We start from the raw sequence: 20,364 nt of genomic DNA, 5'->3' as shown, positions 1-20,364 counted from the left end.
CCACACCAGTAGTAATCAGGAGATGGAAAGCACCCCTACCAGCTTGTGGGAAGAAAATCCGCAGGATCACCGTTTCAGTAATCCCGTCGCCAAAGCAGACAACAAAAAGAGAGGTACCGAAGACCACCTGGAACCAGAAAAATAAAACAAGAAAGGAATTTCAAGGCAGACCGACGGACATCCACTGGGGTCTGTGAACTTTGCATCGAGGAGCCAGAAGAGCAAATGCGCATTCAAGAGAGACATCTCCCGCAGAACCCAGCACTGAACCAACCGAGCTAGCATCTCTATGTGATAGATCACTGCCCGGATGGATTCCGGTATGGTCAAATCAGACCAAGATTCGTTCCCAGTACTTCAGCCCTGGGACAAATGTGGCCAATATTACATAAACCCAGCAAACCACCGAAGGACATTGGATGTGTGATTCCCTCCTCATGGCCATGTCACTTGGAGGTAGATTGGGACTGATCAACCCCCACGTAAGCAACGAACATGAGGCCGTGAACAAAGTAGTGATCAGTCTGTCTAGAACATAAAATAAAAGCACATTTGGTACAAGAAAAGTGGTGCACAGACCTTCCAGCGGATCAATTAGTCTTGGAAGTCTTTCTCAGGTCTGTAGATGAAATATAAAAAACACAGAGCAAGGACAATGTCCTGCAGGACCATTCAGCATTACATTATGCACAAGTATAACGCACCACAGACTTTCCAGCGGACTCTTTAGTCGTGGAAGTCCTTTTCTCAGCCATAATGGTAAAGTTAAAATAAAAATATTACCAGAGGAAGGAGGAAAGCAATATATTTTCAGTAAACACAGAAGCTGTAAAATACAGACAGAATACTACACAAGAATAACAGGGTAGAAAGGAGTATGAACACAGCAAACTAGACAGTATAAAGACTATAAAATGATTTTTTTAAAAAGTCACTATCAGGATGAGCACAGCAGGAGAGAGACGGGCTGCATAGAAAATGTCATCTCCACTGAGGAAGCACGCCAAGGGGAAGGAGGAGAAAGACCTCCCATTCCTACTCACCACCAGGGAGGAACAGGAGGTCCACCAATCCTCCTGGTGTCTCCGATGATGGTCCCGAGTGAGCTCCGCCACATCTGTACTCTCTGCTGTGGCTGTTTTATCCCTCGGCAGAGTCGTTCTCTGCCCTTGCAGAACTGCTCGTTGCCAAGGGGGATCCAACCGCAGCTTATTTTTGGGCCGGCTGACAGAAAAATTCCAATACACACAGTGATTATGAAACAGGGGTGGTGCCAAAAAAATAAATAAAGGAAAACAACATTATTTCTTTAAGTAAGTCAGTTTATCACATACAATATATTACACCAACAAGCTCTAAGTTATAGGACCTTCACAATTCTGGAACACAGTTTAATCAGGAGCGTTATACTTACGGATGCAGTGAATTGTTCTTTAAGACTGTGAAAGAATCCATCAATGGCTCTTAAGCAGACATCTGTATCAACAGTTTCCCTAGGGAACAAAACAGTTCATTGAGTTTTTGTTGAAGTGTGTGCTTTAGGAAATCATTTTCCTCCCCCTAGCTGGAGCCCCTGGGGCTGCTATATGGAGACATATCTCTTGGGACTCTACCGCTTCTGTATCACATTAAACTTTATTAACCAACATTGAATGGCTGTGTGAGCAGGAGGACCTGCTGCTATGTCTTGATCACGACTTGCGATTGAGCCTTCATCTCACACACTCCTGATTTCGGCTGGGGAAGAAACGGAGGAGCCCTGGGGAAAAAAGCTGCAAAGAGGCTCCAGTTTTGGGGAGAGGGCACCTTAGATAAGTATTTTCTAGGTGATAATGCAGCTTTAAAATGGATAGGAAAATATAGTGGAGCCAGAACTAAATGTTTCTGGAGCACAATTACTTTGCTTTTTGGACTATAAGAAGCATGAATGCATTAGACACTGGAAAATTTCAGTCCAGAAGGTTTTTTTTTTTTAAAAAAAACAAAAAAACAAAACAAAACATACACACCAAAAACCCCCAAAATCAAATCCCCAGCAAAACTGCCCACTTCACAATTTATTGCCCAAATTTGATAAATCCAGCAGTTCAGTGTTTGGGCGGAGCACAATGCAGACATGATAGTCCGGTCAGACGGGTAAAAAAAAAATCTGTTTGCAGTCATCCAAAGATATCACAAACTGACACTTGCTCTGGTGTTAGGTTCCTGCCAAAAAAATCCAAATGACACTCTGCGGCATGCATAAACTATATAACCTTCCCCACAGAGATCTCACCCCATGCAGAAGAACAATCTATGTTCTAAATTGGACAGTATACACAGCTTTTGTGCACCATTTGTCTGAAATGGAGTGTTAAGGTGGGTACACTACAGAAATTTCAACCAACTTTTTATGCCGAGCGATTTTACATGCGATCGATGGTCCGATCGCTCGGTCCATGGACTGCATACACACTAGACTTGTTTAGGACAATAAAGGGAAGAGCGGACATCCCTTTAGTGACTTTTTACAGCCATGTTGTCGTGAGCAATGATTTTAATTTCGTACACACTGCAGCGACATTTGCGGGAAATGTAACGAGATACCAAATACATTAGCATAAAGGGGCAGAGCTTTCGCTATATTTAACACCCAAAGCTGCATAAACAGAGAAGGAAACACTGTCTCCTTATTCATATAAAATAGAAGTTTAGTAACATACATAAAATTTAGAAAAACATTAAACTGCTAAAGTGCAATGCAATGAATATTCCCTAATAAAATCCCTTTGTATGTAATGGAATGCTCCATTCTCGGCGTGCATCATCGCTGATTGGTCCACAGCAGAAACAAACGCCGATGTCTGAGTGTATAAAATGACAGAGGAACCTGTTTGGCGCCGAGGAGCGTCAGAAGATGGCGAGTGAGAAAGTGTCAGTGGGGGTTGCGGGTGAGGAGAAGGTGTCAGTTGGGGTTGCAGCTATGGAGACAGAGACAGAGACGGAGATAGAGTCAGAGATGGTGCTGGAAGGGCCAAAAAATGTTGGAAAAGTTAAGGTGGAGGATGGAGATGCTCATGAAGAGATGCTCAAACAGCAAATCCAATGAGCCCAAGAGAGGTGGAGATGATGGTCAAAGTACAGGACCAGGACAACAACGACATTAAAAAAGGTGAGTAGCGCATGTAGTGTACCTGTTAGAAGGACTTTATTTCATTCTAGTGTCACATAAAGCAATGTAAACGCCTAATTTGTAACCTAATTTTTTTTATGTCAGAACGAAAAATTAACGGGGAGAAGGCCTGTTTAGATACCACTTATACCACTAATGTTACACCTGTTATCAAACAAGAAAATATTGAAAAAGAAAAATATACTAAAGAAGTTCTACACAAAGGTATTTCAGTGAACATGTATAGACAGATAAATGCTTTGGCCACATACCTGTACCGTTATAATAACCAAAATGGCGCCTGTTTTCCAGAATGTATGGAGGTTAAGCCCGCTATTATTGCGATTTCGCCACAGGGACCAAAATATAAACTGATCTCGAGCAGTGTGCAAGGTGAGAAAATGAGAGTATTTATGTAAATTACAGATATAGAAGTTAAATGGTAAACATTTTTTTATTTCCTTGTATCGTAGATAAAGAAATCAAAGGGAATAGAAACCCAAGCGACATCAAGACCTGTTCTGCCGCAAACCAGTAGCGCCTTTAAAAATACTAAATACTAAAAATAATACTCTGCGCTCTGATTGGTATGGGCACGCTCCCTTCTCATGCGGATCTTTCAGACAGCTGTGTGTGTAAAAACTTTTGTACCTTTTTCCTGCAATAAAAATGTTGCATGAACACTGTGTGGTTTATTCTGGGTACTTCACAATTATAAGTTAATAAAGGTTAATATAACTTTAATAGGTTATAAAGGTTAAAGTTTATAAAGAGTAAATATGAATACATTGCCAACATAGATGCAAAGGGTAATAACACACGTGCTTTATACAAGTGTAATGGTCTGCAGCCAGACAGGTGCAATATACATCTATACAAACGACACAAGTCAGTCATGTGTGGATGCCGCACCACGGGGGACTGGGACAGACATCAAAAAATTTGCTTACACACGCCCCCCAGGTCAAGGAAGTATCGGAGGATTGTCGTGGATCGGTCGGAAGTTTATACACACTACACAGCGGAAACGAGATTGGAACAAAAATATTAAACGGTACGACCAACCAAATAAGGCGACAATCGTCCATTTGGGCAGACTTTCGACCATCGTGTCACTACACACACTGACCCGACTTTTGAACGAGCGGTCATGTGTCGGCTGATTGAGCGGATTATTGGACGAAAACCGTGTAGTGTGTACCCAGCTTTAGGTGCTGGAACAAAAGCGTCAATAGTGTGCACACACACAACACAATTACTGGTATCTGCTAATACCCCGATGCCTCTGACCCTCTTATAGATACTTACAATTAGCCACATAGAGTGGAGGTAACTGCAGGTGGAGCGGAGGTCTTAGTAGGAGGAGAACATAATATAAATAAGAACACACACACCAAGGAAGATATTAAACATGTACTTAAATTTACATTAATTACATAACCAGACTGTCAGTTTGCAGTTCTACATTAACACTATTAAAGCCCATAAAATACTAAGATTATACTTATGTTTTGTGCCATAAAATATATGAAATATACCTGTAGAGAGTAATTATTTTCTCAAACTCAAACAGTACAATATCTAGTTCATTCAGGTTTCTGGTAGATCTGGGCTCATCGTCTGGACTCTTCACAGATTTAGTCTTCTTCTGGTCTAAATTCAAGCACCAGTAATCTTACATTATAACAGGACATGGACACACTTACAGCAAGTTATTGATACATCATCTTAGAATTAGCATGTAGAAAGTGGTACAGACCACATAACAGTGCCGCTTTACAGCATATTCCCAATGAGGTAAAGCAGCACACGAAGGACAGAGGTCAGTAGGTTAAACAAAGGTCCATCGTAACCCTACTTCTCCCCTTCTTCAGCCACAGTTATTATATAGTACTTAGAAATAGGACAGGTAAAAAGTTAAACAAACCAAGTAAAACAAGTAGCTGTGTCTGAAAGAGAAATAAGCTCCATAAGTAAAACCGCAGAGGAATAAAATCCCAGGGCACAAATATCTATGACCGCATTTGATCTTGGAGAACAGCTTTTATTGGAAAGTGCAAATAAAAAATCTGGGGGTATTGGTACAGTTCAGACTAGTTGGATCACCGCACATACCCACTGTAAGGATGCTGCCTTTCCTGAAACCACTAAGAGTACCAAGACAGACTTGCAGCATACTAGTACTTTCTGCTGCTCCACGTCTTAAACAGTGGCCTCACATCCTGCACAATACTCACTCTGAGGCAGCTTTCATTCAGCTCCCCTGCCTCACGACTTAGGAAGGCAGCACCTGAGCTTGAGAATGCTGTGGAAGAGTGTGAGGTGACACTCAAGCAATGCCCACATTTTGTTAGAGGAGGGAACACAAACACTTTGTTGGTAGATCACAGCAGTATCACTCTCTGTGGTTGCTAAGCGGTAACATGGATACATAAAGATTCATGCTGTGCATGGTGACTGTGTAACAGGTTATACAATGCTGACAGCACTGCACATTGTCTACAGTACAAACTATTTATTAAAGAGAAGAGTTCCCAACCATCATCTCTTATGGTTTGGAATTGTGATTAATACTAAGTCTGTGGGGGAGAGGTAGGAGATAGAGATATACACACACACACAATCATCATCATTTATTTATATAGCGCCAGCAGATTCCACAGCGCTTTACAATTGGGAACAAACAGTAATAAAACAATACTGGGTAATACATACAGAGGAAAGAGGGCCGTGCTCGCAAGCATTCCAATGTGTATTGAAAATTAAGAATACTTTCATGTACCATGGGCAGCATTGTGGCTAAGTGGTTAGCACTTCTGCCTTACAGCACTGGGGTCATGAGTTCAATTCCCGACCATGGCCTTATCTGTGAGGAGTTTGTATGTTCTCCTCATGTTTGCGTGGGTTTCCTCCGGGTGCTCCGGTTGTCTCCCACACTCCAAAAACATACTAGTAGGTTAATTGGCTGCTAACAAATTGACGTGTGTGTACCTGTGTGTGTGTGTGTGGGTTAGGGAAATTAGACTGTAAGCCCCAATGGGGCAGGGACTAATCTGAAGGAGTTCTCTGTACAGAGCTGCGGAATTAGTGGCGCTATATAAATAAATGGTGATGATGATGTATCTCTTCAAAAGGACATATTAACATGTGTAAAATCTAAAGAGAGTTTCTAGACTATTCATGTTTTCTAAAAGACTTACCTCCTTTGCTTGACGTGTTCCGCTTTTTTCTTTGAGACTTTGCCTTCCCGGCAGACTCCTGGTAAACATTAAGATAACAGCTATTGTCAATACTTACACAAAGGGATACAGTCATTGTGAATAATGTGCAAAGCAGATCTGTATACTAAACTCCTGTATTAAAATTAGTACCAAATATCCCTAGTTTTGAAAGATAGTCTAAGGCGCTGACAACTGGTCCCTTAAAATTAATATACAATTTGTCTTTTATAAATGGGCTACTAATAACACCAATATTGTACCAATTTCAGGAGATGATCACAACTGAAGATATTGGACATAGCACTGTGATTGTGGAGAGTGACATCTTCGCACACACACAGCAGGCTTTGTGTACAGTAATCCCAAATAAAGCACACTGCAGCCAACCTCTCCCCACCCTAAAAATATATACATACACCTATATGGTGCTATGACATACCGCCACATCTCAGACTGCCATATATATTATATAGAAATATAATATAGAAATATAATATAATATATATAGCTGAAGTATTGCCCAGTATACCTCCACAGACTTTTGTTGTGCACAATGTTTTCATTTACGCGCACATACATGAAGTGGGCATAACAAATAGAAATCTAAATCTGTATAAGGCAGAGAAAGTTTAATGAGGTTTTACACACCCTCTGTGATTTGTCTATTGCAGCATCAGGTTTACGTGTAGCGTGTTCAGGGGTGGCCACAGTTTGGCTTTTCGATGCAGCATTGCTCGGTTTTATACTAAGACATGAAGAATATAAAAGTTTTAAAGCATAAAATATTTGTGCATCAATACAGAGAGGAACACAATGTATCAAATATTAACTCCAAAAGTCAGATACATGTACAGCAAACTAAAATTATTTTAGTTATAGAAATGTCATGTAGAATTCATTTGAAATTTATTTCATTATTTATAAAAATGCAATTAAATTATATTTACCATCTTGTGATGTAGCTATTTAGGGAGTTAAGTTCTGTGTGAAGCTCCATAGGAGATCATTTCTGGGTGCTATAGTACTCAGTACATGACTAGCTGTCCTGCACAGCTCTATGGGATTCATCACCAGGTAGTGCCTTCAAGGACAGCTCTAGAGTCACTCTGCGGCACATCACGCAGAACTGAATCAGCCTCTCTGTGTCCAGTATGTTGGAAATAGTAGCCTCAAAAAGGCATCTAGGTGGGATTGTGTTATTTATTTTAAAATCTGGGGTACATGCTCTCTGATGTAAAGTACCCCAAAAGACACATACAAAAAGGTGCTTTGGTCCTCCAAAGAAGAAGGATCAAATCAAAGCAAGGTCTTACCCCCTGGATGATGCTGGGGGGTGGGGGAAGGGGGAGGGCAAGAAAAACAAATGGTGATTTATGATGTTAATTGATCACATAAGCTTACCATTGAAGGGAAAGTTGCATCCGAGGGCCTGATTCATTAAGGAAAGTAAGGCAAAAAAATGCGGAAGTTTTCTCCTGGACAAACCATGTTACAATGCACGTGGTGCAAATATGTTTATTATTTTGCACATAAGATATATACTGACAGTTTTTTCATGTAGCACACAAATACTTCATAGCTTTATTTGTACACTGAAATGTAAAGTTGAAGTCATGTCCTACACCGATTATAAATCTGTCCCCACATTTTACCCCTCCAAAACATGGTTTTGACAAGGTTCAAAAATTACTCAATTGTTTTTCTTTACATTCCTTAGTGAATCAGGCCCTGAGTGTCCACATAGGACTCTAGTAATGGGGTCACATTTGGCCTTTTTTGAATAGGGTAATCTCTAATTTCCACCCAGCCTTTCTTAAATGATGGATCTTCCAACAAAGGAAATCGCTGCATTATAATCTGCAGAATTAGATTAAAAAATAACTTAAAAACAAGTAGTATTTTGTCATCAGATACCATTATAAATTCTCCAGCACAAGATGCTTGGATCTAGATAATTAAGCTTATGTTATGTCGAGTCTAAGTTTTCATAGCTACTATTTTCTTTTTAACACATATACTATTTATCAAAGCTGTCAACAGTTACCCTCCACCTCAGGAGCTCTAATGATTGATTACCCAGAGTTTGTCTGCGGTCCCAGTTCAAAACGGTCATCACAAAAGCCTATAAAAGATGGTGTGTTTGGTATGCAGAGCTGCCCACAGCAAATGTACCACGTCCTGAACCCGGCATTCACCCACCATTATATCTGTGCTACACATTGAAGCCTTCTCACCCTCACAAGAGGTGTTATTACCTTTCCTCTTGGCTTGTAGGTGGTATTGGAGATATCTGCCTTGCCGACACTTGCTCAGGGGCCAGGAGCTCATCCTCATCCTCATCAGTATAGACAGCGGTGCTATGTAATGGTGGATCTAGGGGGGACATAATCCTAAAATATAAACTTCGAAATGTAACAGATATATAAACGTATCACCATAGTGACATCCCATCCACCACTGTCCTGTAATTATCTTGTAAACAGCAAGCACATTACACCACTAAATACTATATAGAACCATAAGGCAATATAGCCCCATACAGCAGCTTGTGGCCAGCATTAGCCATCACAAAACAAAAACAAGGGATGGGACAGTTGTGAACAGGATAAAGATCGCTCAAGGACGTAGTCATACAATGTATTCTGACCCAAAATGTGCTATTATCAATGTCACAATTATTAGGATATATAGAACAGTATAGTAATACAATCCTTATAGATCAGCAGAATTCTGGTCATTTCCCCAATTGCTTGTAAGGAGAAAGCCAAGGATCAATAAGATATAATCTAGGACAGGCGCCATTTCTGCTGCACACTTCATATTTCCTTCCTGCCCCCCTCCACCAGTCCCTACATTGGATCCCCATGGCCTACAGAATTAAATGTAATCTCCTCACCCTGACCTTCAAAGTTCTCAATTAATCCTCCCCTCCTACATCTCCGCCGCCAATGACCATCACCTCACTACATCACTGATCACCTCTTCCCATGTCTGATTCCAGGACTTTGCCTGGGCTGCTCCCCAGCTGTGGAAAGATCTCCCATGCTCCATCAGGTTAGCCTCTACTCTAAAAAGCTTCAAGCATGCCCTTAAGACTCATTTCTTTATTCAAGTCTATCAGTCCTCCTCCTAACTTCCTTGTCCTGGCTCTCTCCCCCAGTCGGTACCACCCTATTTGTGTCTCCCCTTCCCTTTAGGATGTAAGCTCTCATGTGCAGGGCCCTCTTTCCTTGTGTGCTCCTTCACCCTCGGTACCTCTTGGCCTGCTTCCCTAGCCCTGTTTTCTTAAGCTTAGGCCTACCTCCTGCTGATCACCACCATCACTCTCAATCACTGTCCCTCATACAATTTGATCTGCATTACCATGTTACCTGTAATTTTTGTTTATTCAGTATGTCTGGTCTTTGTATTTTGTTCTTCGTGTATCATGTAAAGAGTTATGGATCACTGCTTTCTGTATGTCAGGTACGGTGTTGCGGACCCTTTGTGGCGCCTTGAATAATAATAATTTTGGCGGCAACTTTCATTGTGTGTAACATTAATCCTTTTATTCATCCTTTTTGGTACTTGTAGAATGTACAAGCGCTGCATACAAAGCATTGTGAGGTCTTGGTTAAGAAAAGCAGAAGTTTAGTCGATAGAGAGATATATATACACACACAATCTATATAAGAAATGCACCTCTCAGACTGTGTTATTTGTACCAGCATTACTCATTAATCCCACTGTAAGGACCCCGGAAGTGATATTTATACCACACACCAGTGGTGGTGGGGAAGGGGGTCAGAGCCCGTGGTAACGTAGCAGTCTAATTATTCCCTAAGCTCCACCACTCATGAAGAGTTAGAAGAGTCTTAGCTAATTGGGCTGGTATATGTGAATTGCACTAGATATTACACTTTTCAGCACTGTTCAAGTGGATGGCTGTAGTAAAAGGACAGCAGCACTCACGTTTACAACACCTCATGCTGGTCAGTCATTTCACAGGATAGTGAACAGTAATTGCTGCAGAACGATGGATAGACTATAGCACAAGAAATATACTAGATATCAATGACTTCAGGAGTAGTATGGATCCATCTCAATGGCAGCCCACTTTATATTTCCCCTTAAAAAGGTTTAGCTGGCCTCTTGATGTCACTCAATTCTACAAAACTTTGTCATCCTATAGATTACTCCAAACTGTCATTTTCCACTAAGACCTCAGTCCTGCTAGGAACAAGTTCTGGCATTTCTCCTAAATCCTATGAAACCACAGTTGCACATAGTCACCAAAACATTCATTCCATCCATTGATGGTGGTAGGCCTACTCACTGAAAGATTCCTCCCCAACATCTTCCTGCATAGCATTGACCGGCGCCATTAAGATAGAGGAGCTGTCAGCATGAACTTTCATTTGTTTCAGAGGTGGAGACTTCTCATTCTTGCCCTCAGTCTCAGTTGCATTATAAACATCAGCCTACAACAGAAAGGGTAATAAAACAGATGTATGGATGAAGTTGTATCCAACATATAACCAATTTCTCTCTAAATATAATAACTGGAGAAGATGTTTAAGATAGTATTTACACATAGCAGTTATTGTCTATAATCTACTAGATAAATAATAGCTAGAATCTATTGGTTGCTATGGGAAACAACTCCACTTTTTCATTTTAGGTTTGGTAAACCTAACACATTGTGTTTATATAGCAAGCAATAAAAACGGATAGTTGGCGATTCTTCAGCATTGCCCAATCAAATACAGTGGTATAATCTCATGTTGCTGTACTTGCCAATTCAACGATTCAAATTACAAGGTGCTCCGTACCGCTGATGCTAAATTCATGTATACATTGAGAGACTGCTGGAAATTGTTTGTTTGATTGAAGCATAGAAAAATAAAAGGAAGTAGATCAAGGTATAGTTACTGACAGGGGAGGGCTGGCAAATTTTATCCCAGAGGTCAACAATCGACTCAGCAGCCTATTAGGAACATTCTAAAGGAAAAACAAAATGCAGGAGGCCCAGTGACCCAGCCCAAGGTAGCCCACTATGGGACCGGCCCAGGGGGCAAATGCTCCACTGCCCAGCCAGCTCCTGCTAACCGAAGATATGAGAGACTGAGAGACTTGCTCTTAGGAATGGAATTCTGAGGTGGATCCATTAATAAAGTGATTATATGGTTTCCAGTTAAAAGTTTAAAATCAGGTGTTCCTCTATTTAACAGGCACTGTAGTCCATTAGGCATCTGTTGACAAAGGAGGTTATTGGGAGCAGCATTTATTCATTGGTGACTTTTCTTACTTATGCACCCAGAGAAATAATGGTCAAAAATAGTACAGCATAATGCAGAATTTGGCATTGAAATGCTCATATCTGCAGCCTGTTGTATTTGTACTGAACAGATGCCTGATCACCTTCATTGTCAATAAGTTCAATCTCTGAATAAATATTTCTACTTCAGCTACATTAAAAAATTACTATACAAATTATTATATGAATTATATTTTGTATCCTCGCACAACCAGATCAATATTCATAGTGTATACCAGTGCAGAGCCTTCACCTGCAGCACCCAGCTCCTGATCTTATTCTAAAATAATGAAGCAGAGAATATGACAGAACGGGCAGCTACCATCGGAGTCACGTGACCGCCTCTGCGCAGTGAAGAGAGATCACATGGCAGACATGGATGAGGTAGAGCACACTGCAGTCCCTCCTTCCTCTGTATAGCCCTTTTAAAATTTGGAGGGCTGCAAATGTGGCCCTTCAGCTAAGCTAAGCTGCCCACCACTGGGGTACACAGACTGCCGCAGAGCCAACGTAAAATGCATTATGCTACCACTAAAAAAGCGCTGTAACCAGGAATGGAACAGAGGTCTTGTGAGCTGAAACCAATTACCTGCAGTGTTTATAAGTATTCCACCCTTGCTATTGTAGAAGACCACACAATATTCTATTGGCTTTTTAAGCTCAACCCACTGGTTACCTCCCACAGGGAAGGGGGGGGGGCCCTTTAGAGGGCTTTCGTCACATTTTTACTAGTATGAGTAGTATCTGTAATATTCATATTGTACTCCCACAAGTAACTGTTATATAAAAGGTCATTTATGAGGAAGTAGTGTATTCAGCTGCATTCCTTTCTACATTTATTTCCCCTAATGCAGACTGTGTTTACATTACAAATACTCCAGCAGTATAAACAAAGCAGAGCCCAGAGAGAACAGGCTGAAGCAATGAGTTTTAAACTTGCTAGCTGTGCAGGATGCAGGTCAATGTGTACAGCCGGGGTGGCTTAGCAAGAATCAAATTCTGTATCGTTGAAAAGACTTTCTGAAAGTCCAATGCACCATTGGAGAGCTGTTATAACACATAGCTAATGAGCTCTATGTAGGAGTCTGTGATTGGTGTAATCATCATAATACCACCAAGTTGCCTTTTAATATAGTCCCACAAAGAATAAGGGACCAGCAACTGAAATTAGTACCTGAACACAAATAGACCATCAGATTTACACAATGTTGGATTCCAGAGGGGAAAGTGGATACAAATAAAAGGAAGAAAATGAGCCCATAGATGTGAACTGATGCATTAATGGGCCATCTCCTTTATATAATACAGAGTATAGCTACGTGATGCAGACATAATATGTCACTGCTGGACAACTCACATTCCTTGTAGGTTCTCTGTCTCTGACATCTTGTCTTTTCAGGTATTTTTTCCTGATCAAACAAGAAAAAAACCAATATAAATTATACTGGCTGATATCACTGAAAAAACAGTAGTGTAAATTCCTCTACAGCACCCGACTGAACTCAAGCTATGATGTCAAGTATCTGCTATGACGTGTGGATTAGGGGTCCCAGAAACCCCTTTTGTGAAACAAAAACAGGAAATATCTTCTTTTATTTAAAATTAAACAAACTCTTCTATCCTGGAAAATTTATTTACAGACTGGACCCATCAGTTCATAATGTTCCAATAAACGTACAATGTGCTTATATTTTTTGATTTGTTCTTCTTTTTGGACATTTTCTTTCTTCGACTCCTCAGTCTCACACCTGCCATGAAGAGACAGATTAAAGGTTGTATTTACTGCTGGTCCTGCAAACATTGTGGCTACAATTGTAAAAAAAAAAACATTTAATACACAAACGTAAAATAGGGCCTACAATTAAAGTGGTTTTAAACACACAAATAAAAAAAGAAAGAGAAACAAAACAAACAAACAAAAAAAAATACAAATCAGTTTTGTATTATCAGCTTTTGATAATTATGCTGTGCACAACAGGGAATGGTACATGGAGAACAAGGCTGCTATTACTACATCAGATTTTAAATAATATTTTACTTTAAATTGTAGTAGAATGGCTGCAAAGCCAGTGATGGCTGCTTAGTTAGTGTGTATAGCTCCAAGTGTGTATAGATACAAGTGTGAAACAAAAATTTAAACAGCATAATTCGGAGTTATACCGGAGTTTAATAGGAGGAAAAAGGAGAAGAACATTCTGCCTATTACCACAGCTTCACAAGGACTACAGTCAGTATTCACCTGAAACTCCATATTCTACCTCTGATGTTTTCAACTCACACTGGCTACAAGCTACATGCAACATGAGGACTGTTTTGGACTCTGATCTCATTTTCCTCTCATCTCATGAAAGTTTGTTTTATTTATCAGTTTGTTTTCAATGCAAAATCCACTCTGTTTAATCTGCCTGCTGTACTACTTGCACAACCACTCCCTACCCATGCTACAGTTATTTCAGTCCCTTTTCTCAGCACTGTACTTCAATTCTATTTAAGCATGGTCTCCCTTTACAAGTAGGAAGAAATTATTCTGTCTTTCAACCAATTTTCCTCTCTCATGAGTCTGCAAAATCTCAGCTACTCAATTACCTGCTCTTTATTACTCTCCATTCAACACTTCCACCCACATCATTACTTTATACTATCCAGACATCCAGGAATACACTACATTTGCTGCAGCCTGGCTCTGCACTACTTATCTGATTACACTGGACATTGCAATTAGGCAATTCCTTTAATTCCTCATTTTTGCTACTTGACTCATAACTCCCAATGCTTGCCAAAATATTTTTCTTTATCTCTTTTCATGGCATTATCTTTTGTACTGTATCATCCCTCACCCATCCTGCAACACACACCTCTGTCCACATTGCCCCTTCATTACTTCACTCACCTCTAGTGAACACTCATGAACTCTTTTGCTATTTAAATTCAATAACTTTAACAGCCTCACCCTGCCGCCAGAAACTAAAAGGACACACATCCTACAATCATCTTTCCTACCTTTCTTCCTCCCTGCTTCTATTAGCTGGTGATATATCACCTAATCCAGGTCCCCCTCACTTCTCCAACATATAATTCTAAACACTACAGAAATCTGGCAAACCTCAAACACATAACCTGTTTCCCCTCTCTTCCAAAGTCCTTTAAATGTGCCCTTTGGAATGCACGCTCTGTTTGTAACAAACTTACCTCCGTACATGATCTCTTCCTCTCATACAACCTCAACCTTCTAGCAATAACAGAAACTTGGCTCACGCATTCAGACACTGCCTCACCTGCAGCCCTTTCACATGGTGGTCTCCATTTCACCCACACCCCCAGACCAGGAGGCAGACAAGGAGGGGGGGTTGGACTACTTCTCTCCCCTCAGTGCACATTCACAGTTCTACCAAATGTCCCATCACTCACATTCACATCTTTTGAAGTACATGCTGTTAGGATTTTTAACCCATTCTCTATGCGTGTTGCTGTCATCCATCGCCCCCCTGGTCCACACCAACAATTTCTTGAACACTTCTCTGCATTGCTCACTCACTTCTTATCTACTGATATCCCCACCATCATCATGGGTGATTTCAACATCCCTATTTCTAATCCACGTTCCAATGCTGCTTCCAAACTACTCTCTCTAACCTCCTCACTTGACCTCTCCCAGTGGATTGAATCTGCTACTCATCAGGATGGCCACTGTCTTGATCTTGTTTTCTCTAGACTATGCTCAGTTTCTAATTTCCTTAACAATCCTTTTCCCCTCTCGGATCATCACCTTATTAGCTACGCGCTCACCCTCAGTTCTTTACCCTCCCTAGTGTCAAACTCTTCCAAGCCTCCTCGTACCCGCAGGAATATCAACGCTATTGATTTTCAACAGTTTTCCACCTCTCTCCAACACCTTCTCTCCCCAATTTCTACATTCTCCTCCCCTGATCGGGCAGTACCCCATTTTCATCAAACCCTAGCAACTGCCCTGGATCAAGTGGCTCCAGCGACACTACATACTTCGCGTAGAATTCGTTGCCAACCGTGGCACACTACAGTAACACGAACTCTACAAAAACTCTCTCGTAAAGCAGAACGTCACTGGCGTAAATCTTGTGCCTCTAATGATTTCATCACATATACTGATATCTACCACTCCTACAGAAATGCTCTGGACACTGCTAAACAAGCATACTACCGATCTCTCATCTATGCTCAGGCTTCTAATCCCAAACGCCTCTTTAACACATTTAACTCTCTTCTGAATCCTCCTGCCCCAAATCCTCCAACTAACATCAGTGCACAGGATCTTGCTTCCTATTTCAAGGACAAAATTGATAAGATCAGGCTTGAAATGGTATCTCCTTTGACAAGCAATCTGCTCAATTCCTTTGTAGCACCCTCTGACACTCTCTCTTCATTTGATCCCACAAATGAAGAGGTAGTTTCTACTCTCTTCTCATCTTCCTACTCTACCTCCTGTCCTCTTGATCCCATTCCCTCACAAATGGGTATGTCCCTGTCTCCTGTGCTCATTCCCCCTCTAACTAAAATCTGTAATCTCTCTCTTTCTACTGGTATTTTTCCATCTATAATCAAGCATGCAGTGATTACTCCCATTTTAAAAAAACAGAATTCTGACCCCAACTCTCTCATAAATTACCGCCCCAGCTCCCATGCCCCTCCAAGCTTCTCGAGAGAATTGCCTACACACGCCTCACACACTTTCTTACAGCAAACAACCTATTGGATCCTCTTCAGTCAGGCTTTTGCTCTCAACACTCCACAGAGACTGCGCTGACCAAAGTTGTCAATGATTTGATCACAGCAAAAAATAATAACCAATACTCTCTTCTAATTCTCCTGGATCTCTCTGCTGCATTTGACACTGTTGACCACTCTCTCCTCATACAAACGCTACAATTCCTAGGTCTTGAAGGCACTGTCCTATCCTGGTTCTCATCCTACCTATCTAATCGCTCTTTCAGTGTTAATTTCTCTGGATCCACCTCTGCTCTATCAGTTGGAGTTCCACAAGGCTCAGTCCTAGGTCCTCTGCTATTCTCTATCTACACCACTTCTCTTGGAAAACTAATAAGCTCCTTTGGATTTCAGTATCATCTCTATGCGGATGATACACAAATTTATCTATCCTCTCCTGATCTTTCACCATCTGTGTTGTCTCGCGTTACTGACTGTCTTTCTGCCATTTCATCTTGGATGTCTTCTCGCCAACTCAAACTCAATCTTTCAAAAACTGAATTAATAATATTCCCACCCAAAAACAGAAGCTTCCTGCCTGACATTTCTATTTCTGTCGATAACATGACCATAAATCCCACCCCGCAAGCTCATTGCCTAGGTGTAATCCTTGATTCACAACTGTCGTTTATTCCCCACATCAACTCTATATCTAAATCATGTTACATACACCTAAAGAACATTTCCAGAATACGCACATATCTGACACAAGACACCGCAAAAACATTAATTCATGCACTCATCATCTCCCGCATCGACTATTTCAATTCCCTCCTTACTGGTCTTCCCAAAGTCAGACTTGAACCCCTACAATCTATTTTGCACGCAGCGGCTAGACCGATTTTCCTTACAAACCGTTATTCCTCTGCTGAGCCACTCTGTCAGTCTCTACATTGGCTGCCTGTATTTCAACGAATCCAATATAAAATTCTTCTACTAACATACAAGGCCGTCAACAAAATTGCACCGACATACATTTCCTCACTTGTCTCGAAATATCTACCTACTCGACACCTCCGTTCTGCACAAGATCTACGTCTCTCCTCCACTCTCATCACATCCTCCCATTCTCGGTTACAGGATTTTTTCCGGGCTGCACCTACTTTGTGGAATTCCCTCCCACGCACAGTAAGACTTTCCTCTAGTCTTCAAACCTTCAAGCGTTCACTGAAAACCCACCTCTCCAGACAAGGTTATGATATTCCTCAACCATCATCTTAATTTCCTTAGATTACCCTATTACCATCCTCTACACTGCTAACGCAAGACAACAACCTTCTGACCAACATTGCAACACACACAGCCCACTCAGTACTTTTACCTTTGCAGTCTGGCTGGTCCATTGTGCAATATGATGTAGCACATGTCCTTGTGTTTCTAACTCCCATTGTCCTATAGATTGTAAGCTTTCGAGCAGGGTTCTATTACCTCTCTGTCTGTATGTATTACCCAGTATTGTCTAATTAATGTTTGTTCCCAATTGTAAAGCGTACGGAATTTGCTGGCGCTATATAAATAAATGTTGTTGATGATGATGATTATTGAAAATGGCAAGAATGTTAATCTTATATAGATTTTTGTTTAAAAACTTTCTGAACAAATACCCAAACATAACCTCATGATCATAGTTATCAATGTCAAATATTATGCAAAAACATATGGTATCAGTTGTCATATGCACAGTGAGTCAGTTATTTCCATTATCCACCAAAAGTTTATTTTGACCTCTGGTAACACTAGAACACTACATGCATTTTACTCCAATAGTATATCAAGAATATTAGCGAAGATTAACCAGCAATTCCAATCAACTGCAACAAGATGTTCTAACCGGGCTGGTGAAGTAGAGTAACATGTTCTCAATAGTGATGGGTAGTTCACGAATGATTAGTTCAAATGAACTAATCTTCAAAGTGAACTAAATCATTTAATTCTCAGCTCTGGCAAAGATTAGTTCACCAGGAACTAAAACATGTGGGAGGAGTTAAAGATAAAGCCGAGCAGCTCCAGCAGCCTCACTCACTGGCTCATTCACACTGGCTCTTTTGTTTCTATTCAGCTCTCTCATTTAATACTCATGAGTCAGTACCTCTAAACTACCAAAGGTGGCACTGCTGTGCTCAGACATTGTGTGAGACTCTGGAGCTGATCACTGACTGAGAGTCATGAGTCATTCTCTCAGGAGTTCAATAGTTCATTTCACTCAGTGACTCATACGAGTCTTCAAATCATTCCACTCTTTCGAATCTTTGAAATCATTTAGATCATGAGTCACAGGATACATTCCCTTCCCTGTCAGCTCAAGATACACTGCACTGCTGAGTGCTGCATGTTATATACTGTAGTTCTGTTTACTGCACCATATATACAGGGGAGATGTATTATACCTTCAAGAGAGATAAAGTGGAAGTGTTGCCCATAGCAACTAATCAGTTTCTGTCATTTTATAGACTCTGCTAGATAAATGACAGAAGCTGATTAGTCATAATTGCCAACATTATATTGTTTACATCTGGGAGTTCCTGGACCGGGGTATTGGTGTATGGGGCGGGGCTTCATGAATTGCGCCATTTTAGCTTCACCCCCAGTGACTTGATGCCTATTTGGGGTCTTTTTACAGCTGTAAAAATTCCCCCCTAAGTATGATACATCCCCCCTATATCCTGATTGCACTGATCTCAATTTTAAAAGCAAAAAAGTGACACTTTATAATACTCTGAATTTGGGTCTTTTTCATTCGCATATTATGGAAATAAAAATAATAATCAAAATGTAATTAACTTTGCAGAGCTCAACATGTCACTACTAGTTTTTCTATAAGTGATTGCCCTTTTTAAAATATTAAAAATGATCTAACGTATTAAACTTATCTGATCATTTTAACAGGACTAAAACTCATCTAATGAGATGTAGTATATATGCCTACAGTATGTGTAATAGACTAGATCTATGTCTCCAATCACTTCTCTTAGCAGTGTTCCAGAGCCAGTGATCTAACTGAACTGAGCTAAATGAACTACTGAGTGAAATAGAACTACTGAGTGAAATGAGTGAAATAGAACTACTGAGTGAAATAGAACTACTGAGTGAAATAGAACTACTGAGTGAAATAGAACTACTGAGTGAAATAGAACTACTGAGTGAAATAGAACTACTGAGTGAAATAGAACTACTGAGTGAAATAGAACTACTGAGTGAAATGAAGTAATCTTTTGAACTAATCTTTTGTGTGAACTAGATCAGAATGAACTAATCTTCAAAATGAACTAGATTTCCCATCACTAGTTCTCAATTCTGCACATACTGTACACTATGCGATTACCACAGCATTGTGATCTGTGATGCTAGAACTATTCATCTGCTACACAGTTGCGCCCTCTAGTGTCGTGTATTGATGTAGCATGCGGCAATAACAACAAAGATATGCACCCAATGGCTCTTCCATTTGTGCTGGAAGTGCCCGTCTTGGCAGTGCATGCTGGGACTACAAGTGGTAAGCCATAGGACGCTTTCCTCGGCATAACCCTTAGACCCATTAAATAAATTATAATGAACCATTCTCCGTTACAACCGTCAAGTTGACCGCAAGCACTATAGAACAAGCCAGTACTTACCGACACTCCTAAACACAACACATTTGATTCTCCCACTTAGTGACGTCATTACTCAGCGTTTCAGGCGCCAATCCAAGGCGAGGCTTGGGCCGCAGAAAGCTCAGTTCCGGTATTGTGTGCGCACGCGGTGCGAACGTCTCCTCTTATGCCACATTCTAGGCGTTCTGAATTATGTCATTATCATTATACAGTCTCTGTATTAGCAGATACATAATGTACCCGTATGCTGTGTATAGGCTGCAACTAGCTCTCGTTAGTCTCATGATCATTTATTGAATAGAGGAACGTAACATACAACAAAGAAATTCATTATTATTGTTTAGTACATATTTTTGAAAATGT

At 40.6% G+C, this 20,364-nt stretch overlaps 1 protein-coding gene across 2 annotated transcripts in view; it reads right to left on the bottom strand.

Moving 5' to 3' along the window:
* The window catches only part of CENPU (centromere protein U), a 28,392-nt gene extending 8,271 nt beyond the window's left edge, over positions 1-20,121 (bottom strand). Inside the window, exons 1-9 of one of the 2 annotated variants that reach the window (XM_075197016.1) lie at positions 20,023-20,121; positions 13,347-13,416; positions 13,026-13,077; positions 10,688-10,832; positions 8,628-8,745; positions 7,021-7,117; positions 6,352-6,409; positions 4,690-4,804; positions 1,415-1,493 (exon numbers count right to left, since the gene is read on the bottom strand). In XM_075197016.1, the coding sequence (XP_075053117.1) occupies positions 1,415-1,493; positions 4,690-4,804; positions 6,352-6,409; positions 7,021-7,117; positions 8,628-8,745; positions 10,688-10,832; positions 13,026-13,077; positions 13,347-13,416; positions 20,023-20,071 (783 nt within the window). In that variant the 5' untranslated portion in view covers positions 20,072-20,121. The remainder of the gene's footprint in view (positions 1-1,414; positions 1,494-4,689; positions 4,805-6,351; positions 6,410-7,020; positions 7,118-8,627; positions 8,746-10,687; positions 10,833-13,025; positions 13,078-13,346; positions 13,417-20,022) is intronic. The other variant, XM_075197025.1, reaches the window with a different exon arrangement.
* Positions 20,122-20,364: the final 243 nt, after the last annotated feature.

This window comes from Mixophyes fleayi, chromosome 1 (assembly GCF_038048845.1).
Source record: "Mixophyes fleayi isolate aMixFle1 chromosome 1, aMixFle1.hap1, whole genome shotgun sequence".
Classification (NCBI taxonomy): Eukaryota; Metazoa; Chordata; class Amphibia; order Anura; family Limnodynastidae; genus Mixophyes; species Mixophyes fleayi.
This window is presented reverse-complemented; position numbering and strand designations above follow the sequence as displayed.